Below are 25,371 nucleotides of genomic sequence, written 5' to 3'. Positions count from 1 at the left end.
TAGTTTGCCTACTCTAGGACACGTCAAATTATCTCACTACCGCACAGTTGTGTTAGTCATTTCGAGCTGTTTGACAGTTCGTTTCGAAATAGTTCGGGGCGAGAGAGTTAGTCGATATCTTGTGTGCTTCGCGATCTTCCGGTCGACACCCACCTTCGGCCAAGATCAGGCGGCACCCTATTGCCGATTCGGCATGGGTGATTCTTTGGACGGTTCCGGGGAGCCATCCCCGGAATCACAGAATGTTGCAGTCGTCGAATTCACCGCATTCGCGAATTATCTACGTAAAGCGGTTACCGTGCTGCTACCGGATGAGGACGTGATGCCGCCCGCGTTCAACATGGCCCTCGAAGAAAGATATAACCAGGATTGCATACGTAAATTCCTCGGTGATTCACAAGTCAGTTCGCTCTATATACAGAGAAGTTCGACCAAAGGTAAGACGTAATTCATTTACATCTCGAAGAATTATCGTCACCGGACGGTTAGTGATGCGCGCGATACATCTCTCATTCCTCCTCTGTCTCTTTATTGCTATCAGATACGTTCGATTTAGATTATAGAACAACTGTACAATTTCACGGTTACACAGTAAACGAACAAGTAAGATTTTCACTCGGAGTAGTCATTTTTTTTTTTTAACGTAAACGATCATCTGGGGGAGTTCATTTTAAACCCCAATTAAAAGTCATTATTAACAAAATATAGTATATTATCGATTTTTCTATGATTTATTATTCAAGGATATTGCAGATATAAATTTACTTGTTATTTTTTGAAAAAAATACGAAGAGACCAAAATATTTAAGAAACGGAATAAGCATTTCAAGTGTCTTATTATAATAATATTTCTAATGAATGAAGATATCAATTAAAAAAAAAAAATACTTTTATTGCATATTTTCGATGGGATAACATATTTAGAGGATAATTATTAAAAAAGATTAGAAATATATTAAATAACATTCATTTTATAAAAATGCAAAGTAAGGCATAATCACAGTCACACATAGTTACTCGTATTGATTTATGATTATAAAAATGACATTTTTATATTTCTTTATTATATTATATAAATGTATGACAAAAAGTATTTTTAAACGAAAAAAATTATAAAGTTTTAAGAATATAGATATTTTTATGTTTAATATTAAATAATAAATGTTTGAAATATTCATTTCACTTATAATAAATGTTGATGTTAACTATGTATATTAATTATAAACCATAAATATAAATATTAAATATTTAATAATTACACTTTTGCTATTTTTCTGGGTATTTGTATCAAACAGTGTCAGATGCTATGTAAATGTTGCTTAGTGTTTATTGGATACGAGGAATACATATATAATCTCATTGAAACTTATTATCTTATATTCATAATATAAACTTTAACTATGCATGACTAATTTTGTAGTATGAATGATCACCTGGGGTTTTGTATACCAACCAATTTTTACAAGTTTATAATGTAAATAAGACGGATCACAGCCAATTCTTGTTGCACAGATTAGATCTCTAAGTGTCTAAATGAAAGGTAGATAAGTATAGATTAGTAAAACAGACTCACGTGCGACGTGAGTTTAATTTATTGCTGGCGTCTGAAATGACCTCAGGTGACTATTCCCGGATTAATAAACTATCTACTTCTGATTTTGATAAAATTTTACAGGTACATGGTACTAATTAAATGTAATTAAAACAACAAATGCGAAGTTGCCGAAATGCAACTAATTTCTGAGAAATCAACATTTTAATTATTTGACTAATTAATCTTTTTTTTTAAGATTTCGATATGAAAAATAATTAAAATTTAAACATATTCTGTTGAAATCTTTCAATTTATTCATTTTTTATCATATCAATTTATTAGTGTGTTAAAAAACTGGATAAATATATGGAACAGAAGACTCATTCCTAGTGACTTTGACACGTGTTAATACATTAATAAAATGAAACATTTCAGCAAAATAGTTTTTTTATTCTGTTTATTTTTCACTGAAATCTTGAAAAATGTTAATTAAGTTGAATAATTAAAATTTGACATTTTCGCAACTCCATACTAATAGTTTCGACTACTTTAGTGCTATTATATTTGTAAAATTTTATCAAAATCGGACGTGGGTAGTATACTAAAGTTAAACCAAGGAATATATCTTAGGAGTCGATCGCATATTCATGCTTTAATCGATGCTTGCTTCTTATGACGTGATTCACTCGGTCAGTGATATGGAATGCATATTAATATCGACTGACGTAGGCAAAGTAGACAATTGGTCTGTTCTTTTTAGTTGAACTGACTACATTAATTCAAAAAATTGACGCATACTGAAGCATGAGAATCTCGTACGTACGCTTTGTACGCTTCAATGTATATGTAAATTTTTTGAACTATTTAGCTAAAAAGAACAGAACAAATTACTTGTCTGATTTTCATTTCATTTTGCTCGAACTATATTTGTGCCTATTTGCGAGCATTAGATGGAATGATTATAATGTGATCTAGGAGTCGTTTTCTACATAGCGAATACTAAATTGCTTTTCTAATTTTCAAGTTGAGATAACATTATACGTGATGTTAATACAAGAAAAATGGAACTTGGAATTATAAAAGCATATTTAATGTGCACTATGAATTACTCCAGAATAAGGCTTCAGTATTCAGGAGAGTACAGTGCGGAATTTGCAAACAAATGCGTGATTTCTATCGACGTATCAAATTATTGTTAGCGCAAATACCATTTTCGTGTTTAGAATCTTTATTTCTGAATAGTTAAATAATGAAATTTAGGAGAAAGAACATAAATTATAGTAAAATAAGGAACGTTTAATTAAGGAGAAGAATAATAATAGGAAAAATTATAATCGTAGTTCGAATTGACAGAATTGCTTGCAACATGTCCGTTTTGCACGATTGCTTGTGTGAGACTCTTTTGTCTTCAACTGTTCACAGTCTTTGTCCAGAGGAATATTATTCATCTGTCAAAGTTTGTCATATTTATTTAATATGTATTTCGCGTTTCGGATATAGTATATTCGATATAAATCGATCCCTCTCGGTACAAGTGCAGATGCAACAATACACGATATTTCTTAAATACTGTCCAATATTTTAGAAGTTAATTTTTGAAGTTATGTAGAATAGTTCATATGAACATATAACCTCAAGGGTCTTTTTAGAGAACAAGATATTAAAAATTCGATAAAATTATTATTTCTTCTTGATAATTTATAACGGAGATTTCTTTTTAATCTTTTATGGTTAATAAATAGGCACGGTATTATACTGTTATTTCTATATAGTTGTATTTTATTTTGCTATAGTTGCTGTTTTATAAAAATTAACAGAAATTAGGTTTAAGTAGCATATTATTGCCCTGAAATTGTACGCCAATGGACGAAATACAATTTTTTTGCAAATTTTTATTATTTTATTAATTACTTAAGAAAATAATTAACTCAGTCTTGGTAGATTTCGATAAAGTCATTTGTTTAGGAGATATTTATGTTCCAATATTTTAATGTGTTTGATTCTGTACATGCAAGATTATTATTATACTTTATTTAAGATTATTATTTATATTATTCTCTCTTTCTCTTTGCAGAAGAAGATAGTGGTGAGGGAGACGAAGACAAGGAAAATGCAATTTATTATATATCAAATGAGATACGTTTCTCAAATCCGAAAATGGCCTCCTTAGTTTTAACGAAACGCAGCATGGTCATCGAAGCTGACAAATCCGTTCACTCTCAATTGCGTTTGATCACCTTCTCCGACGGGCCACCGTATGAAACTTTGCATGCAATAAGCAAAACTATGGCGCCTTATTTCAAAAGTTACGTAAAGGAAACAGGCCGCGCTCACAGAGACGGAGACAAAATGGTACCATTAGTGGAGAAAAAAATTGCAGAACTTGAAATGGGATTGTTGCATTTGCAGCAGAATATTGACATTCCAGAAATTTCGCTACCTGTCCATCCAATTGTCGCGCAAATCATCAAACAATGCGAGGAAGAAGGTCGTAAGCCGAAAGTCGCTGACTTCGGAGATAAAGTGGAAGATTCAACGTTTCTGAACCAATTGCAGAACGGTGTGAACAGATGGATTAAAGAGATTCAGAAAGTGACTAAACTGAATCGAGATCCGGAATCGGGCACGGCACTCCAAGAAATATCTTTCTGGCTAAATCTCGAGAGGGCATTGCATCGTATTCAAGAGAAGCGAGAAAGTATCGAAATCTCCTTGACACTCGACATACTCAAACATGGCAAGCGATTTCATGCTACCGTGAGCTTCGATACCGACACCGGCCTGAAACAGGCGCTGGCCACGGTGAACGACTATAATCCGTTGATGAAAGATTTCCCGATCAACGATCTATTGTCGGCTACCGAATTAGAAAGAATACGCAGCAGCGTGCAGCAGATTTTCATGCACTTGAGAAAGATAAGAAGCACGAAATACCCCATTCAGAGAGTATTGAGATTGGTGGAAGCTATCTCGAGAGATTTAGGGCAACAGCTGCTCAAGGTGTTGGGTACGCGACGTTTGATGCATATTCCGTTCGATGAATTCGAGAAAGTTATGGGCCAGTGTTTCGAGGTGTTCACTACTTGGGACGACGAGTACGACAAGCTGACGGGGTTGCTGAGGGATGTTGTGAAGAAAAAACGCGACGAACATATGAAAATGGTGTGGCGAGTATTGCCGGCGCACAAAAAATTGCAGTCCAGAATGGAACATATGCGTCGCTTCCGTCGGCAGCACGAACAATTGAGAACGGTGATAGTTCGCGTACTCAGGCCCGTTCGTCAAAACAGTAATAACTCCACGATGGAAAATACCGATAATGACAATGTAAAAGTAGAATTCGCTTTGGACGCTGCGGATGCTAATGCGATTAGTGAAGTTAATTTGGCATACGAGAATGTGAAGGAGGTGGATTGTCTGGATATCAGCAAGGAAGGGCAGGAATCGTGGGATGCCGCAGTGCACAGATACGAGGAGCGTATAGAGCGCGTGGAAGCAAGGATAACGGCTCATCTTCGAGATCAATTAGGTACGGCCAAAAATGCAAACGAAATGTTTCGGATATTCTCAAGATTCAATGCGCTCTTTGTGAGGCCGCATATTCGAGGCGCTATCAGGGAATATCAGACGCAACTGATACAGAGAGTCAAAGATGATATCGAAGCATTGCACGAAAAGTTTAAGGTATTTAAATGTATAGATAGTTTTGATTCTTATATCTTTGTATACACTTAAAAATATCAAACAAATAAATATATCAGTAACTGTAAAAAGAATCTTATTTTTTAGGTTCAATATGCGCAAAGTAAATGCTGCAGAATGAGTATGGTGAGAGACTTACCACCTGTCGCCGGATCTATAATATGGGTTAAACAAATTGATTATCAGTTGACGATGTATTTAAAACGCGTTGAAGATGTCTTAGGTAATTTTCAAAACTTCAAATTTTAAATGATGATTCCTGAAATTAATATAAACAATATCTTCAGGTAAAGGATGGGAAAGCCATATCGAAGGTCAGAAACTGAAAGCCGACGGTGATAGCTTCCGTATGAAGCTATCGACGCAAGAGATTTTCGACGAGTGGGCGCGTAAGGTGCAAGCACGAAATCTCGGTGTAACCGGGCGTATCTTTACTATCGAAAGTGTGCGTTCGAGAACAGGACGCGGCAATGTATTAAAGTTGAAAGTGAATTTCCTCCCTGAGATTATTACACTATCCAAAGAAGTGAGGAACTTGAGAAACCTCGGATTCCGTGTTCCTCTACCTATCGTGAATAAGGCTCATCAGGCTAACCAGCTATATCCCTTTGCCATCAGTTTGATCGAAAGTATTAGAACTTATGAGAGAACACTAGAAAAGGTAAGACGATCATAATCACTGCACATAGTCACTCACCATCCAGAAATTAATAAATTTAATAAATAGTCGAACTGTTTTATTTCCTGGATGTTTTTGCACTACACGAATTATCAATGCTATATCAATATAGGCAACTTAAAGCTTTAAAAATTTAAATAAACAATAAATTTATGCTAGGATAATAGTGCCAGGTGTGAGAATACATGTTAGAATTAATCGATATCTCTAATTCCTTGGATCTCCAATATTTTTAGCTTACCAATCGGAGTCCCCATTGTCCCGCACTAAAGGTAGTCATACTTGACGCTTCCAGGAATTATGTATCTTGTGCGGATATATATATAAGATGTCCAAAATCTCTCGGTTTCTATAATGTACAAGTAGAATGGGTGATACTGGGCAGAAAAATCATGTATCATTTTGCAAAATTCGCAATTAATAAGAAATTAATTTATATGAGCTAATGAGCACATGGAAACGATAGGCCAATAACTCTGCATATAGAAAAATAGCTTATTTCTGAAAAACTAGCAACGATAGATATCAACTGATTGCGAGAAGCGTGTTTCTTTTCATAGTTCTGTGTCACGTGCCGCTCGCTACGTTACTCTGCCTTTAGAAATCAGTTAATGCTCATCGTTATTAAGAGATCTTCAGAAGTAAGTCATTTTTTTTTAATATAGAATCCGACCTACTATTTCCCACGTAATTATTAGCTCATACAGATTGATTAATTCCTCATTAATTATTGAGAATTTTGCAAAATGGTACATGACTTTTTTCCTCAGTTTCACTCGTTCTACTTGCACACCACGGAAACTGAGAAAGGTTTAGGACACTCTACATATATGCATGATATATATATATATATATACATACATATATATACATATATATACACACATATACATATATAATATGTATACATACATACTACGCAAATACATATTATTGTCTGCCTGCTTAGCTATTGTAGAAGAATATGTAATGCAAGATCATACAAATTTATTTTCACTGATTTACATATTTAACGAATGTTATATCAATTATTTTCAAATACATGTAGGCTTATGTACGGATATGCGGAAGTCTGTAATATCTTGAAACACTAAAAGAAAATGGAAATACACACATGTTCTATACTGTTTTATGAAAAAAATGTATATCTGTAAATAATATGTATAAATGTATATAAACGTATATATATAATTATAATTTGACTTAAAAAATTAAGGCTATCCGCACGTTCGAAGGCAATGTTGCTTAAAGGCAATATAATACATGAAATTGTTTCGTTCTTTCGATATGAATATGCCAACAATTAATATACGTCTCTATTTTTATCCATATTAAATTTTTGCGTATGCATATTCTTGAGTTCAGTATTGAATGATAACTCATGTAATTTATGTCGTAAAACTGTATCAAGACCATTTTGCACATGTGTCGCAAGCAAAAAGAAATAATTTAATAAATTATATTTCTAGATCGAAGACAAAGCTAGTATTATACCCTTGGTTGCTGGTATGCGTAAGGATGTCCTGTTATTGATCTCTGAGGTGAGTTTATACAAAATGCAAGTATATATTTTTAATATATGCCGTTCTATATTTACTTGTTTTTATAAAATTGCATTATACATTTATTAAATTGTGATTATATTTTAACTTTATACACATATACCATATATACATTGTGCGCGTGCGCGCGCGTGTGTGTATATATATATATATACATATATTATACGTATATATATATATATATATTTATTTATAGGGTATTGCATTGGTTTGGGAAAGCTACAAACTTGATCAATACGTGCAACGTCTGTCAGAAGCCGTGGTTTCTTTTCAAGAAAGGGTAGAGGATCTTCTGGTTGTAGAGGAACAACTAGACGTTGATGTTCGTTCTCTTGAAACGTGTCCTTATTCCGCAAATACCTTTGCCGACATACTGTCCAAGATCCAGAAGTCAGTAGATGAACTATCTTTGAAGAACTATTCCAACTTGCATATCTGGGTAGCAAGACTCGATGAAGAAGTGGAGAAAAATTTGGCCGCTAGATTGGAAGCTGGAATAAAAGCGTGGACTGATGCGCTGACAGGTCATAAAAAAGAGGTGGACCTGAGTATGGATACGGATGCTCCTGCACAGCCGACGCACAAGCCCGGCGGCGACCCTAAGATTCAAAATCAGATCCACGAAGTTCGAATTACGAATCAAACTATGTATTTGTATCCTAGTATTGAAGACGCAAGATTTCAGATAATGCAGCAATTATTTGCATGGCAGGCAATTGTTACATCGCAAATCCGTCTCCAAAGTTCCAGATATCAGGTTGGATTAGATAAACCCGAATCAGGCACGTATAGAAATTTGCTTACGAAGTTGCCCTCTGGTAAGCAACCACTGGAGGCGGCATATGAAGCGGTCGAATCTAAAATGAAAGATGTTGCTGATTACGTTGACCAGTGGCTACGTTATCAAGCTCTTTGGGATCTACAACCGGGCAATCTCTATGGCAAGTTAGGCGAAAATATTAATTTATGGATGAAGTGTCTCAACGATATAAAGAAGACGAGAACTACTTTCGACACTTCCGACACTAGACGTGAATTCGGACCAATGATTATAGATTTTGCGAAGGTGCAGAGTAAAGTCTCGCTAAAATACGACTCGTGGCATAAAGAGACCTTGGGTAAATTCGGAACACTTCTTGGTAATGAAATGGCCAGTTTTCACGCACAAGTATCGAAATCTAGGAGCGATCTAGAACAACAATCCATTGAAGCAGCCAGCACATCTGACGCAGTTGGCTTCATAACGTATGTCCAATCCTTAAAGCGTAAAATGAAAGCTTGGGAAAAGCAGGTCGATGTGTATCGCGAGGGTCAAAGGATACTCGAACGTCAAAGATTCCAATTCCCGTCTTCTTGGCTGCACGTGGATAATATAGAAGGAGAGTGGGGCGCATTCAACGAAATCATAAAACGCAAGGACACTAGCATTCAAACTCAGGTTGCCTCCTTACAAATGAAAATTGTCGCCGAGGACAAAGCGGTCGAAACAAGAACCACCGATTTCCTCAGCGATTGGGAGAGGGGAAAACCTGTGGAGGGCCATTTGCGACCAGACGATGCTTTGCAACAGTTGCAATTATTCGAGAGCAAATTTGCCAGACTTAAGGAAGAAAGGGATAATGTTGCGAAAGCGAAAGAGGCGTTGGAATTACAAGAGCCGGGTGGAATATCGACCAGTGAAGACAGAATGCAGGTGGTGTTTGAAGAATTGCAAGACTTGAGAGGAGTTTGGTCGGAATTGTCGAAGATATGGACACAAATCGACGAGACGCGTGAGAAACCTTGGCTCTCCGTGCAGCCGCGAAAGTTGCGCCAGCAATTAGACACGATGATGGCGCAACTGAAGGAACTCCCAGCGAGATTGAGGCAATATTCCTCGTATGAATACGTGAAAAAGATGTTGCAGAGTTACACGAAAGTGAACATGTTGATCGTAGAATTGAAGTCGGACGCGCTCAAGGAAAGACATTGGAAGCAGTTGACGAAACAGCTCAGAGTGAATTGGGTGTTGAGCGAACTTACCCTCGGCCAAGTCTGGGATGTGAATCTTCAGAAAAACGAGGGTATAGTCAAGGACATTATTCTGGTGGCTCAAGGAGAAATGGCTCTCGAGGAATTCTTGAAGCAAGTGCGCGAGTCTTGGCAGACTTACGAGTTAGATTTGATAAATTATCAGAACAAATGCAGACTGATACGCGGTTGGGACGATTTATTTAATAAGGTGAAAGAACACATCAATTCAGTGGCCGCCATGAAGTTATCGCCGTATTACAAAGTGTTCGAGGAAGAGGCCTTAACTTGGGAGGAAAAGTTAAACCGAATCAATGCCCTGTTCGACGTGTGGATAGATGTGCAACGACGATGGGTTTATCTCGAAGGCATTTTCTCCGGTAGCGCGGACATCAAGACGTTATTACCGGTGGAGACGTCGCGTTTCCAAAGTATCAGTTCCGAATTTCTCGGCTTGATGAAGAAAGTCTCCAAGTCACCTATGGTTACGGACGTTCTGAACATCCCGGGCGTTCAGAGAGCGCTCGAACGTCTCGCCGATCTTCTCGGTAAGATACAAAAGGCGCTGGGAGAATATTTGGAGAGAGAACGAACATCTTTCCCGCGATTTTACTTCGTCGGCGATGAAGACTTGTTGGAAATTATTGGCAATAGCAAAAATATCGCACGACTGCAAAAGCACTTCAAGAAGATGTTCGCCGGTGTAGCCGCTATTTTGCTGAACGACGATAATACGATTATTACCGGTATCGCGTCGCGCGAGGGTGAAGAAGTTATATTCCAAAGTCCGGTGTCTACGATCGATTATCCCAAGATTAACGAATGGTTGACGCTGGTCGAGAAGGAAATGCGCGTGACGCTCGCCTCGAGCCTCGCGAAAGCCGTACAGGATATCAAACAGTTCAAGGACGGCAATATTAATCCGCAGGCATTTATGACATGGTGCGACAATTATCAGGCTCAGATAATAGTTCTAGCTGCGCAGATTCTGTGGTCCGAAGACGTGGAGGCTGCGCTTCACGAGGCGCAAGCGGATCCGAGCAAAAATCCATTGGAGAGAGTTCTGGTGCAAGTGGAGGGCACGTTGAACGTTTTGGCCGACTCCGTTCTTCAAGAGCAGCCACCTTTGAGGAGGAAAAAGTTGGAACACCTGATCAACGAGTTCGTGCACAAGCGCACCGTCACCAGACGATTGACCGCCAATAAAGTTTCAAATCCCAAGGCATTCGAGTGGCTGTGCGAGATGCGATTCTACTTCGATCCCAGACAAACGGAGGTGCTGCAGCAACTTACGATACATATGGCGAACGCCAAGTTCTTCTATGGATTCGAGTACCTGGGAGTTCAGGACAGATTGGTGCAGACCCCGTTGACCGATAGGTGTTATCTAACGATGACCCAAGCTTTGGAGGCCCGGCTCGGTGGATCGCCGTTCGGACCCGCCGGTACGGGAAAGACCGAATCCGTAAAAGCTTTAGGACACCAACTCGGAAGATTCGTATTGGTGTTTAATTGCGACGAGACATTCGATTTTCAGGTACGCTTATAAAGAAAAAAAAATTCGCTCGATAACGTCGAAGGTAAAGATAAATATGCGTTTTATATAATCGCCATTTCTTGCAGGCTATGGGCCGTATATTTGTCGGTCTTTGTCAAGTGGGCGCGTGGGGTTGCTTCGACGAATTCAATCGCTTGGAGGAGCGCATGTTGTCCGCCGTTTCTCAACAAGTGCAGACAATTCAGGAGGCGCTTAAGAGCCAGATGGAAGGCAAAAGAGAGGGAACTCTCTGTGTCGAATTAGTCGGGAAACAAGTCAAAGTCTCGACGGATATGGCTATTTTCATTACCATGAATCCCGGATATGCCGGACGCTCCAACTTGCCGGACAATCTCAAGAAACTTTTCCGATCGCTCGCTATGACCACCCCTGATCGTCAACTTATTGCCGAAGTGATGCTTTTCAGCCAGGGATTCCGATCCGCGGAAAAATTAGCGTGCAAAATTGTCCCATTCTTCAAGTACGTATTCGGATATATATTTTATATATTTTATACGTACCTTTGTCAATTTTATCATGGTTATAATAAATCTGTGTCTACCCTTCTTTTTTTTTTTAGGCTCTGCGACGAACAACTTTCCAATCAATCGCATTACGACTTTGGATTACGTGCTCTTAAGTCCGTACTGATATCTGCCGGAAACGTGAAACGCGATCGTATACAGAAAATTAAGGAGGGCATGCAGAATCGTGGTGAAACCAATATCGACGAAGCCTCTATCGCAGAAAATCTGCCCGAGCAAGAGATACTCATTCAGTCCGTATGCGAAACGATGGTTCCGAAATTAGTTGCCGAGGATATTCCGTTGTTGTTCAGTTTACTTAGCGACGTGTTCCCTAACGTAAATTATACACGCGCAGAAATGAAAGGTAAATTATTATTTAATGGACCTTTAGAAGCAAAGCTGTGTTATGGCGCGATATGAATATTAATATCGTCGACATTAATATTATTGTGGAGGGAAAAGCGTGTAACGCATATGTTGAATATTTTCCACCAAATGTACGTAGCGAATCAATCTTCCACGCTGTGGTAGAGCTGCGCAAGAAAAAAATTGCTTATAAATTAATTTAACAATTACGGTAAGAGGGATTTTCAAGGAATTTGAAATTTATGATAACACAGCATTGGAGCTCAAGGATTAGTTTAAGGCTCCAGAATAGTCAGGCAAGAATTCCGCGTTGACAATAGTGATACGGTTCAGAACGGCAAAAGGATGAACTAAAGTGCATCCAGCAAGCGCTACAGATGCTTCGGAGCGTTTCCCCTTCTTCATTTATCTTTCGGAATTGAATAAAGGAAAAAAAAAGGAGAAATGTTTCAAAGCATTCGTAGCGCTTGTTGAATCGCATTTATATGCGTGAAGAATGTTGGCAACGGAATTTAGTGTTGCATACATTTTCCTTCTTATTTGCTTAATTGTGCAGGTGTGACTTATTTATTAAACCCGTACAAATGGACGAGAACCGCGATTAATTGGGAATTTTATACGTGGGGGCATATTTTCCATTCCTTAACAATTTTATCCTCCCATAATAATATTGATAATATTTATATTGTACTATAACACACCCGTGCTTTGCTTGATAAATTATTATTGTATTGTAAGATGAAAAATATTTACGGATATATCTGCAATGTCTCTACTTATATTTGTATACTTCACTTTAGGACTAAAAGATCAAATTAGGAAAGTATGTGCCGAGGAATATCTGGTGTGTGGCGAAGGAGACGAGCAAGGAGGTGCTTGGCAAGAAAAGGTAATATATTTCTCTGATAGTAATATTATATAATGTGATAAAATAACACTTATTACTAACACCAGTCACACTTTTATGCACTTTAATAACCTCACGATACATTAATTAATATTTCTTATATATATGTATAATATCACTTAACGATGCTAAGGACTTAATTTTCATATTGTTTATGCGCACTAAGGAATCGGTTGGTGAGACGTGGGTAGAAAAGGTGAGATTGATGTGATAAAATATATTCGTGTCAATTGTTAGTATATTTCATATACCCGGCATCTTCACGAACGATGCCTCGTCGCAATTAACGTTCATTCATTCATTCTGTACTGAAACTAGATTTCTCGTGTGCGGTCTTCTTGGTAATTTTACCTATTTGTTGCTTCCTTTCGTCGAGTCTGATCGATTAACTTTTTTGCGATCACATATATATATTTTTCCCGTTGTTTGTCTAGGTACTTCAATTATATCAAATCTGTAATTTGAATCACGGCTTAATGATGGTCGGTCCAAGCGGTTCAGGCAAAACCATGGCGTGGAAGGTGCTGCTCAAAGCGTTGGAGCGATTCGAAGGCGTGGAGGGTGTCGCCCACGTAATTGACCCTAAGGCGATCAGCAAAGAAACGTTATACGGCGTGTTAGACCCGAACACGCGCGAATGGACGGACGGTTTGTTCACGCACATACTGAGAAAGATCATCGATAACGTCCGAGGAGAAATCAACAAACGGCAGTGGATCATATTCGACGGCGACGTCGACCCGGAATGGGTGGAGAATTTGAACTCGGTGTTGGATGACAATAAACTTCTTACTCTGCCCAATGGCGAGCGTTTGAGCTTACCGCCGAACGTGAGAGTGATGTTTGAGGTGCAAGATTTGAAATACGCGACCTTGGCCACTGTGTCGCGCTGCGGTATGGTTTGGTTCTCGGAGGACGTGCTGTCGACGGAAATGATATTCGAGAATTACATGCTGCGTCTGCGAAACATCCCGCTGGAAGACGGAGAGGAGGACAATCTCGGGAAGAAAACCGCGGAGAAAGAGGACACTGTGTCACCGGCATTGGCGGTGCAGAGGGAAGTCGCCAGTAACATGCAAAGTTACTTCGCACCCGACGGTTTAGTGGTGAGATGCTTGGAATACGCGATGAAGCAAGAGCATATAATGGATTTCACGCGCTTACGAGCTCTCAGTTCCCTGTTCTCCATGTTGAATCAAGCCGTTCGCAATGTATTGCAATACAATCACTCTCACACGGACTTCCCTCTGCCGAGCGAGCAGTTGGAACGTTACATGCCGAAATGCTTGGTTTATGCGCTCCTGTGGAGCTTCGCCGGAGACGCCAAGTTAAAAGTCAGATCCGACCTCGGTGATTTCGTACGGTCCATCACGACTGTGCCGTTACCGTCTCAGAATAACATACCGATTATAGACTTTGAGGTGAACATACACGGCGAGTGGTTACCTTGGAGCAACAAAGTTCCCCAAATCGAGGTGGAGACTCACAAAGTAGCCAGTCCAGATATCGTTGTACCGACTTTAGACACTGTGAGACACGAAAGTTTATTGTATACTTGGTTAGCCGAGCACAAACCTTTGGGTAAGTAATTTTACTTGACTCTTTAGCGAAAACGCGCGGTAATATTTATGCGTGTGTGCATTTAAACATTTCATTCTGTTCAATTTGGTTTACAAGTTAGCACCGTGTCTTTCGCTTGTATCCGATGTTTCGTGAATTTCAGTTCATATCTTCGGGATGAGGAACGACCGGGACTCGGTTTCGGCTCCTGAAAGACCCGGTGCTAATTCGGAAACCCGATGAAATATTTAAGCCAAATCGCGAGAGCCTAGAATATTATTTTAATTCTATGTTCGCAGTGCTTTGTGGACCACCCGGCTCCGGCAAAACCATGACGCTATTTTCCGCTCTGCGGGCGCTGCCGGACATGGAAGTTGTCGGATTGAACTTTTCTTCCGCAACGACACCGGAATTGTTGCTCAAAACGTTTGATCATTACTGCGAATATCGCAAAACACCTAACGGTGTCATACTTTCCCCGGTGCAGTTGGGCAAGTGGCTGGTTTTATTCTGCGATGAAATCAATTTGCCGGACATGGATAATTACGGGACGCAGCGTGTAATCTCCTTCCTGAGGCAATTGGTCGAGCATCGAGGTTTCTACAGGACAAGCGACCAAGCATGGGTCACATTGGAAAGAATTCAGTTTGTCGGCGCGTGTAATCCACCCACAGATCCCGGCAGGAAACCCCTCAGTCACAGATTCCTGCGACACGTGCCCGTTATTTATGTCGATTATCCTGGGGAAACTTCCTTGAAGCAAATTTATGGCACATTCACGCGTGCTATGCTTAGGTAAAGATTTGACTTTTAGAGCGTTTGTCGTACTTATATTTGTCGATCGAAACATTTATTACAATGTTTCGAACACATACACACACTCTCTCTCTCTCTCTCTCTTTTTATTTTTTTCTTTGTAGCTAAATTATATAATCATGTTCAATGACTCGAGAGAAATTTTTCTATCTGTATTTTCCATTTATATAAATTTATATAAATTTGTCTATTCTGTTACAGACTAACACCTTCCCTAAGAGGTTACGCGGAGCCCTTGACAAACGCAATGGTGGAGTTTTACCTGGCCTCTCAAGAAAGATTTACACAGGATATGCAGCCACATTACGTGTATTCTCCGCGAGAAATGACACGTTGGGTGCGCGGCATTTGCGAAGCCATTAGACCACTGGATAATCTCTCTGTGGAGGGTTTAGTGCGTTTGTGGGCCCACGAGGCTCTTCGCTTATTCCAGGACAGATTGGTGGAAGATTCTGAGAGAGCTTGGACCAACAAGAATATAGACACAGTAGCTTTGAAACACTTCATGTCGGTCGATCGGGAAAAAGCATTGGCTAGACCAATCTTGTACAGTAACTGGCTATCGAAGGACTATGTTCCAGTGAACAGGCAGGAATTGAGAGACTACGTCCGAGCGAGGTTGAAAGTATTTTACGAGGAGGAATTAGATGTGCCGTTGGTACTATTTGACGAAGTCCTCGAACATGTTCTACGAATTGACAGAATTTTCCGACAGCCTCAGGGACACTTGTTGCTTATCGGTGTCTCTGGCGCTGGAAAGACGACTCTGTCGAGATTTGTTGCATGGATGAATGGCTTGTCTATCTTCCAAATTAAGGTATTTCTATGTCATATATATATATATATGTATATATATGTATATGTATGTATATGTATGTATATGCATATATATATAATATATATATGTGTGTGTATATATATGTGTGTGTATATATATATATATATATATGTATACATATATATCTCGTATTGAATGCTAAACATGTGAATTTTTCTGATCAATTTTCATGATATTTTAATATTTTAATTGAATATTTTAATTCGAAAGGTGCACAATAAATACACCGGTGAAGACTTCGACGAAGATCTGCGTCAAGTACTGAGACGATCCGGCTGTAAAGATGAGAAAATAGCTTTCATTCTCGATGAATCTAACGTGTTAGATTCCGGTTTCCTCGAACGTATGAACACGTTGCTCGCCAATGGAGAAGTACCCGGGTTGTTCGAAGGTGACGAGTACACGACGCTTATGACGCAATGTAAGGAGGGTGCTCAACGAGAAGGCCTAATGTTAGATTCTAACGAAGAATTGTATAAATGGTTTACCGGCCAAGTTATGAAAAATCTGCATGTCGTGTTCACGATGAATCCAAGCACGGACGGTCTGAAGGATCGCGCGGCAACGTCACCGGCGTTGTTTAACAGATGCGTGCTGAATTGGTTCGGTGATTGGTCGGACAACGCGTTATTCCAAGTTGGCAAGGAGTTTACCAATCGCGTGGATCTGGAAAGACCCATGTGGAAGTGTCCTGACTTCTTCCCGTCTGTGTGCTCTTTGATTCCGTCGCAACCATCGCACAGAGATGCTGTTATAAACGCGTGTGTGTACGTTCATCAGACCTTGCATAAAGCGAATACGCGATTAGCCAAGAGAGGCGCGAGAACCATGGCTATCACGCCGCGCCATTACTTGGACTTCATCAATCACTTTGTGAAGCTGTATCAGGAAAAGAGGAGCGACTTGGAAGAACAACAGTTGCATTTGAACGTCGGTCTGAGCAAAATCGCCGAAACGGTGGAACAAGTGGAAGAAATGCAGAAGAGTTTAGCTGTGAAATCTCAGGTGAGATCATTCTTATTTCTATTAATACATGGTTTTTAATACAATGAATTTTAACGAAAGATATAAAAGCCCTGACGGTATACAACTAAGTAAGGACAAACAAAAACGATGTACGAATAAAAGGCTCTTATTAATCATTCTTCTTCATCGTTCTTATTCGTTCTTATTGATTATAACGAGTTATCTTCTACGTATTCGTTTTTACCGTAGGAATTACAAGCTAAGAACGAAGCTGCTAACGCGAAATTGAGGCAGATGGTCAAAGATCAACAGGAAGCAGAGAAGAAGAAAGTGCAGAGCCAAGAGATCCAGCAGCAGTTGCGTATGCAAACGGTGGCGATCAATGAGAAAAGGGACGATGTCATGGCCGATCTCGCTCAAGTCGAACCAGCCGTTATCGATGCCCAAAACGGTACGTATCTGCTGGAATACTATTTTCTGCATTATATAATATCGATTTATTTACATTTAAGTCTAACGGACTACACGTATAATTTTATGAGGAAAATTAATCCGTCTTTATAATAATATAAACTACCATTCTCCATACATTTCGCGCGCGCTCGTGTATTAAAAAAAAACATCATATTTACCGAAGTATATCATACGTATACAAATATATTACAATATATCAAGCTATATGCTCAACATTTTAACTTGTCTGTATTCAAAAGTACGGAGACAACGTCATACACACCCGGATAGAACCAATTTTTAAAAGATCTCCTAAAGACGTCCGAAAGATATCTAAAAAAAAATAGAACGCCTTTTAGATGTCTTTAAGACATCTTTCAGACACGTTCTGCCTGGGTACGTTTATGCTTCGAATTATTGGTATTTTTCAATCACGGTGTAATACCGTCTTCCCTCTATCTGACGTGCTTGCGCTGAAACGTTTGCGATGAGCGTAGCTGTGAAGGGAATTAAACGGCAGCATCTCGTCGAGATTCGATCTATGGCGAATCCCCCTGCCGTCGTAAAATTGGCGGTAGAATCGATTTGCCTGTTGCTCGGGGAAAACGCGACAGATTGGAAACAGATTCGTACTGTTATAATGAAGGACGGCTTTATCCCGACTATCGTCAACTTTAACACGGAGAGCATCACGTAAGAGAAACAATCACGGAGTTTGCTGAATGTTCAACGTTCGCTCGCGTGAGATTCTAATACACACAAACGCACAAGCTACTGTAACAACGTCTTCATACGTGTCCTCTATTTTACTTAACAATTGTTCATTAATTTCAGCATATACTTGTGTTATCGCGTTCTTACGACTGCGAGGAGAACTTGTTATAAAAATATTTAAACACAAAACTTCGACCGTGTAACGCGAACTTTTCCGTAGATCGTTTATGTTCCTTAAAAGTGTAAAAATGAGACGTAACGTGTGTACATATCGCTCACCTTTCTCGAAATTGTTATAGGTCATCTGAAGGCTTTCGCAGTCAATATCTTTGTGTTTCTTGCGTGATAACATATCACCATAACTTAATTTAATGCCTGCACATCTCTTCATTGTATTACATAATGGCCTATAATTATGTTTGTATAGCGGTGAAATCGATAAAGAAACAACATCTGGTCGAGGTTCGTTCTATGGCGAACCCGCCGGCGATTGTGAAGGTTGCTTTGGAATCTATCTGTTTATTGCTTGGTGAAAATGCCAGCGACTGGAAGTCGATCCGCGCTGTCATCATGAGGGACAATTTTATCAATACTATTGTCTCTAATTTTAGTACTGAGGACATTACGTAAGCATGCACATTCATTATTTGTTTCTTTCATACAGTTTTACGCTCTTATATCGAAAGATCAGCTGTTATACATTGAAATATTGGCATATAATATTAATGTAATATTATTACCAATGCTTATGATGACACAATCACATTTGACTCCTCTTTGAGTGATCACTGAAATAAATTATTTAAATTTATAATAATTTTTGAGTATACTTTGCGCTTACGCATGCTTCTCATTTTTTTGAATTGTGTTGAAGCCCAAATACGTTAGCGCGTGAAGGAAAATGGATTTTGCTTTTATAAATTATAAAAGTGCGATCATTTAATTCGGCAAGTAGTTCTGAAGAAAACTTGGAGATATTGGAATGTATATGATAACAAATCTTAATAACACAAATTATTAAATATGATTACTATTTTCTTATTGTATATTAACGATTGGTAAATCTCGTCACTAACATTGAATTGTGCTTAAATTTTATTTATTGACAATAATGTGTGTGACGTTTATATAAATGTAACATTTTAATCAAGATTAATAATATGTGACAGAACTACTGCATGAAAATTATCTTAACGTAACAAAAATGATATATTGCACTAGAATTGTGAAGTTATTTTACTTTAAATACAAAAGTTCGCATAAATTTTAGCGATGAGGTGAGGGAAAAAATGAAGAGTCGCTATTTGAGCAACCCTGATTACAACTTCGAGAAAGTGAATCGAGCTAGTTTGGCTTGCGGCCCTATGGTGAAATGGGCCATAGCGCAGGTAATTAATATACTTACTTCACATAATTCACAAGATATATATGCATATAAAATGGAATATTAAACAAAAAAACGAAAATTAAAGTTTTATAAAAAAAAATTTTTGTAGATTTAAAAGGAGAGCCAAAGAAAAAAATTTTGGCATTATTTCTTGCATATATGTAGAAGATATTAAATATATTTTTATATAAAAATAATAAACATTTAAATATAGAATAAGATTCGACAATAAAAGTATAGTTTTATGTTAATAAAGTTGACTGTGAAATAATTAAAAAAATTATCACCTACGCAGGAAATAACGCTATCAAACATTGTAATCCTTGAGTTTTGTTTGGAAAATCTTTCATAAATTTTCAATTTGTCAAAGATATTTAATTATTAATTGAAAGTAATTCATTTTGCGTGTCACTTATATCGTTGTTCGGAACAAGATGCAAAATAAACGTTATTTCAGATCGAATACGCGGATATGTTGAAGCGAGTTGAACCGCTACGCGATGAACTTCATTCTTTGGAACGACAAGCGGAAACTAATAAACTAAAGGGCGAAGAGGTGAAGGATTTGATAGCTCAACTGGAGCAGAGTATAGCGTCGTATAAGGAAGAATATGCCCAGCTGATTTCGCAAGCGCAAGCCATCAAGGCCGATTTGGAGAGCGTGCAGGCCAAGGTGGACAGATCGATCGCCTTGTTGAAGTCTTTGGTTATAGAAAGGGAGAGATGGGAAGCAACGAGTGAAACGTTTAAGAGTCAAATGTCCACAATAATCGGGGATGTTCTGCTGTCTTCCGCGTTCCTGGCTTATGCCGGTTATTTCGATCAACATGTAAGTCCCAAGGGATTCATAATATTCCGCTTAAAGTGACGAATCTTGTTGATCTACGGTCAAGTTTGTTTTTTTGTTTTTATTTCAGTACCGCCAAAATCTCTTTAGTACATGGTGCCAGCATCTGCAACACGCGAATCTACAATTCAGACCTGATATCGCTAGAACGGAGTATCTTTCTAATCCGGACGAGCGTTTGAGATGGCAAGCGAACGCATTACCCACCGACGATCTGTGCACCGAAAATGCGATTATGCTGAAGCGCTTCAACAGATACCCGTTGATCATCGACCCGTCCGGGCAAGCGACGGAGTTCATCATGAATGAATTTAAGGACCGAAAAATCACCAAGACCAGCTTCCTGGACGATTCGTTCAGGAAAAATCTCGAGAGCGCTCTGCGTTTTGGCAATCCTTTGTTGGTCCAAGACGTCGAGAATTACGATCCGATACTGAATCCCGTGTTGAACAGAGAACTGAGGCGAACCGGCGGACGCGTGTTGATCACGCTCGGCGACCAGGACATTGACCTCTCGCCGTCTTTCGTGATCTTCCTGTCGACGAGAGATCCGACGGTGGAATTCCCACCGGACATTTGTTCGCGCGTGACGTTCGTCAACTTCACCGTTACCAGGAGTTCGCTGCAGAGTCAGTGCTTGAATCAAGTGCTGAAGGCTGAACGTCCGGACATCGACGAGAAGAGGTCCGACCTGCTGAAACTTCAGGGCGAGTTCCATCTGAGATTGCGCCAGCTGGAGAAATCCCTGTTGCAAGCGTTGAACGACGCGAAAGGTAAGATACTCGATGACGATTCCGTGATCACTACTCTGGAGACCTTGAAGCAGGAGGCCGCCGACATCAGCAAGAAGGTGGAGGAAACGGACAAAGTCATTGCGGAGATCGAGACGGTGTCGCAGCAGTATATGCCTCTGTCACAGGCGTGTTCCAACATGTACTTCACGATGGACAGCCTCAACCAAGTACACTTCTTGTATCAGTATTCGTTGAAGATGTTCCTGGACATCTTCACGTCCGTATTGTCGCAGAATCCGAAATTATCCGGCCTATCGGATTACACACAGAGATTATCGCTCATCACGCGCGACTTGTTCTCCGTCTGCTACGAACGTGTCGCGCGAGGGATGCTCCATACGGACCGATTAACATTCGCCCTCTTGCTCTGCCGTATTCACCTGAAGGGCATACCGACCGAGTCCACTTACGACAGCGAGTTCACGTTCTTCCTGCGCGGCAAGGAAGGTGTGCTTAATATCCGAGGTCCACCGGTGTCTAATCTCAGTTCGGAGCAGCAAGAAGCGATGATGCGGCTGAGCATAAGATTGCCCGCCTTTAAGAAGCTCACGGAGAAGATACAGGAAAATATGGAGTTCGGGCCGTGGCTGCAGTCACCCACACCCGAGACGTGCGTACCGAAGCTCTGGGACGAGGAGAAGCCGCTGTCACCGACCGGGACGGCGATGCACGAGTTGCTGGCGATACAAGCCTTCCGGCCGGATCGCGTGATCGCGGCCGCATCCTTGGTGATGACCTCCGCCTTTGGCGAGTCCTTCATGCCAAATGCAGAAGCCGAGCTCGACCTCGCGTCCGTCGTGGAGAACCAACTGAAGGCGACCGTGCCGGCTCTGCTTTGCTCGGTGCCGGGCTTCGACGCTTCCGGCCGAGTGGACGACTTGGCCGCGGAATTGGGCAAGCAGATAGCCAGCATCGCGATCGGCTCGGCGGAAGGGTTCAATCAGGCCGACAGAGCGATAAACATGGCCGTGAAGGCCGGCAGATGGGTGCTGCTGAAGAACGTGCATCTCGCGCCGCAGTGGCTGGTACAGTTGGAGAAGAAACTGCACAGCCTGCAGCCGCACGCCGGTTTCCGCCTGTTCCTCACGATGGAGATCAATCCTAAGGTGCCGGTGAATCTGCTCCGAGCCGGTAGGATCTTCGTGTTCGAACCGCCTCCCGGTATACGAGCGAACTTGCTACGCACGTTCAGCACCGTGCCAGCCTCGAGGATGATGCGGGCGCCCAACGAGAGGGCCCGCCTCTACTTCTTGCTCGCGTGGTTCCACGCGATCGTGCAGGAACGGCTGCGTTACGCGCCGCTAGGCTGGGCTAAACACTACGAATTCAATGAGAGCGACTTGAGAGTCGCCTGCGACACCCTGGACACTTGGATCGAGGCGACGGCCATGGGCCGAACGAATCTACCACCCGAGAAGGTGCCCTGGGACGCTTTAGTGACGCTGCTCTCTCAGTGTATTTATGGCGGTAAGATCGACAATGACTTCGATCAACGTCTACTGGCGTCTTTCTTGCGCAAGCTCTTCACACCGCGCTCGTTCGAGGCCGACTTTGCTTTAGTCGCCAACGTAGACGGCGCGCAAGGTAATCAGAGGCATATCACGATGCCGGATGGCACCAGGCGAGATCATTTCTTGAAGTGGATCGAGTCTCTCTCGGATAGGCAAACACCTTCCTGGCTTGGTCTGCCGAATAACGCGGAAAAGGTGCTCCTGACCACGAGAGGCACAGATTTGGTCTCCAAGCTTCTCAAGATGCAGCAACTGGAGGACGAAGATGAATTGGCGTACTCGAACGACGAATCTTTAGATACTCCAAGAGAAGCTGAAGCGGACGGTCGACCTTCGTGGATGCGAACCTTACACAACTCGGCATCGACTTGGTTACAGTTACTCCCAAAGAATCTGCCGACTCTGAAGAGAACGGTCGAGAATATCAAAGATCCTCTGTATAGATACTTTGAGAGAGAGGTGAACAGCGGGGCAAAATTACTTCAAGATGTCATACACGATTTGGAAGATGTCGTATTAATTTGTCAGGTATGCACGTTTTATTTTTCTGAAATTTAAAGCCGATGTAACATTTCGATCAGTCTAGTTAATGCAGCACTTGTGTCTTTAACAGGGCGAGAAAAAACAGACTAATTACCATAGAACAATGCTGTCCGAATTAGTAAAGGGTATCTTGCCTGGTGGTTGGAGGAGATACACTGTACCGAGAGGTTGTACGGTTATACAATGGATCACTGATTTTAGTCATCGAGTCTCGCAGCTGCAGGAAGTTTCGCGTTTGGTATCTCAAGGTGGAGCCAAGGAAATAAAGGTTAGTTTCCATCTTTTCAAAATTATTCGATTCATGTCACTTTGTTAGGTGTTTTATTATTGATCTTGTCCATGTACAAAAGATGAACTACGCAACGTGATCAGCTTAGTTTATTTTGCTGTTAATGGACCGCTTGAAAATTTTTTTCTAGTATAACATAGTTTAGAATGAGCTTTAAAATCATCCTAAAGCTCACCTTGAAGCCATATTATATTAGACAAAAAAAGGTTCAAGCTGCCCGCTAACAGCAGAATACTAAGCTGATCACGTTGCGTGATTTATCCTATATAAAATGAATCGTTGTTCACAGAGTTTCCCGGTTTGGCTCGGTGGCTTGCTGAATCCCGAGGCTTACATCACCGCGACCAGACAGTGTATCGCGCAGGCCAATAGCTGGTCACTCGAGGAATTACAGTTGAACGTAACTATCGGCGATGGCGATAACATTGCCACGGACGATTGCTCTTTCGCCGTTACTGGCCTGAAACTGCAAGGCGCGCAATGTAAGGATAATCAGCTGTATTTAACATCGACTATTATGACCGATTTGCCGGTGACGATGCTGCGATGGATACGATCCTCCACGGAGGATATTAGGAAGGGCAAATTATCCTTACCGGTTTATCTCAACAGTACTCGTACCGAACTGTTGTTCACAGTTGATTTAAATATTGCTCCTAGTCAAGAACCGCATAGTTTCTATGAAAGAGGAGTCGCTGTCTTAACATCCACCGCTTTGAATTAATAACTACTTAATAACCGACTTTTAGTGCGGACTGTGCCGCTTGTATTACCGCAAGAATTATTATGACCGCGATAAGTAAAAGCAGTTCGAGACGCGTTGCTACGTGTTAAAATGTTTATAAAATAAAAGGAGTTACGGTAATTTACGACTTGCTACAAGTCTGGAATGCATATATACAAAGATATTAAAAAAAAAAATGTAATTTACATCAATTGCTTTCAAGTCATTAAAATATTTTGTGCTAAATGTATGATTAGAAACGGATATTTTCGATGTGTTCGCGCGTATATAATTAAATGTATATTATTCATTTCTGAGAATTAACACATTTTCACACAGAAAGGAGATTGTAATGTAATATATAGAGTTTATGATTTTATATATGTTCGAACTTAAAATATATGATTTTTCATAACAAAGTTACATTACGTTTATTCAGATGTAAGTATATGCAAATAAGTATATCACAGTATTAGTGTTTATAACAGAAACTTGATGGCATCTAATAAAGTACTATTATAATATTTATTCCCTACTATTTATGTGCAATCATTATTTAATAGTTATATTGTATGCACGTGTATGTAAATTATGTGAGGTAGAAATTTTCTGTAATTATTAATAATTATTTCGATCAGCGAATTCTGCTCCATTAAATTTGATTTTGAACTATATGGAGAACATTACTCGGAGTAACATTCAGAAAGTTTCAACTGTTGTCCATTGTCTATTAAAAAGTCACTAATAAAAGAAGTTAAATGAAAAGAACGTTATTTTCGAAATTCTTTTTTTCCTGTATCACGAGTAAAGGTCGTTCTACAGAATAATATCATTGACACTTCCGGTTCTACATTAAATTGATTTTAAAAACGATTTTTGGAATATATTGCATTATATATATTCTTTAGCAAAGTTATGTAAATTTTAATTTCATAATTGTTTCACGATGAATTAAATAATTTAAGGTAAATTTAATTTTGTTTAATACATACTATTAAAGAAAAATATTAATTTATATTCGTACTTAAGATTAATACCACGAAGATAAAGTTTAATTTACATATTTAAGCGTTTTTTTAATATCTTATCTTGACTGCAGATAATT

At 39.8% G+C, this 25,371-nt stretch overlaps 1 protein-coding gene across 9 annotated transcripts; it reads left to right on the top strand.

The window, feature by feature from the left end:
• Positions 1-2: 2 nt before the first annotated feature.
• Positions 3-25,034, top strand: LOC106751783 (dynein heavy chain, cytoplasmic). 9 transcript variants are annotated; one of them, XM_014632899.1, is made up of 22 exons: positions 3-437; positions 3,612-5,218; positions 5,324-5,459; positions 5,524-5,897; positions 6,152-6,187; positions 7,385-7,456; positions 7,674-11,024; positions 11,111-11,505; positions 11,605-11,915; positions 12,718-12,806; positions 12,991-13,020; positions 13,259-14,405; positions 14,684-15,179; positions 15,402-16,017; positions 16,249-17,043; positions 17,254-17,455; positions 18,599-18,797; positions 19,442-19,559; positions 20,016-20,387; positions 20,476-23,238; positions 23,324-23,521; positions 23,832-25,034. In XM_014632899.1, exons 1-22 carry the CDS (start codon positions 194-196, stop codon positions 24,264-24,266), a joined length of 13,986 nt encoding a protein of 4,661 aa, XP_014488385.1. In that variant the 5' UTR covers positions 3-193; the 3' UTR covers positions 24,267-25,034. The 9 variants fall into 9 exon arrangements, with proteins under 9 accessions (XP_014488385.1, XP_014488384.1, XP_014488387.1 ...); XM_014632898.1 differs by having other exon boundaries at positions 3,609-5,218; XM_014632901.1 differs by lacking the exon at positions 18,599-18,797 and adding an exon at positions 17,955-18,150 and having other exon boundaries at positions 3,609-5,218.
• Positions 25,035-25,371: the final 337 nt, after the last annotated feature.

The sequence above is a fragment of the Dinoponera quadriceps genome, unplaced genomic scaffold, assembly GCF_001313825.1.
Source record: "Dinoponera quadriceps isolate SergipeBrazil2010 unplaced genomic scaffold, ASM131382v1 scaffold179, whole genome shotgun sequence".
Taxonomy (NCBI): Eukaryota; Metazoa; Arthropoda; class Insecta; order Hymenoptera; family Formicidae; genus Dinoponera; species Dinoponera quadriceps.
This window is presented reverse-complemented; position numbering and strand designations above follow the sequence as displayed.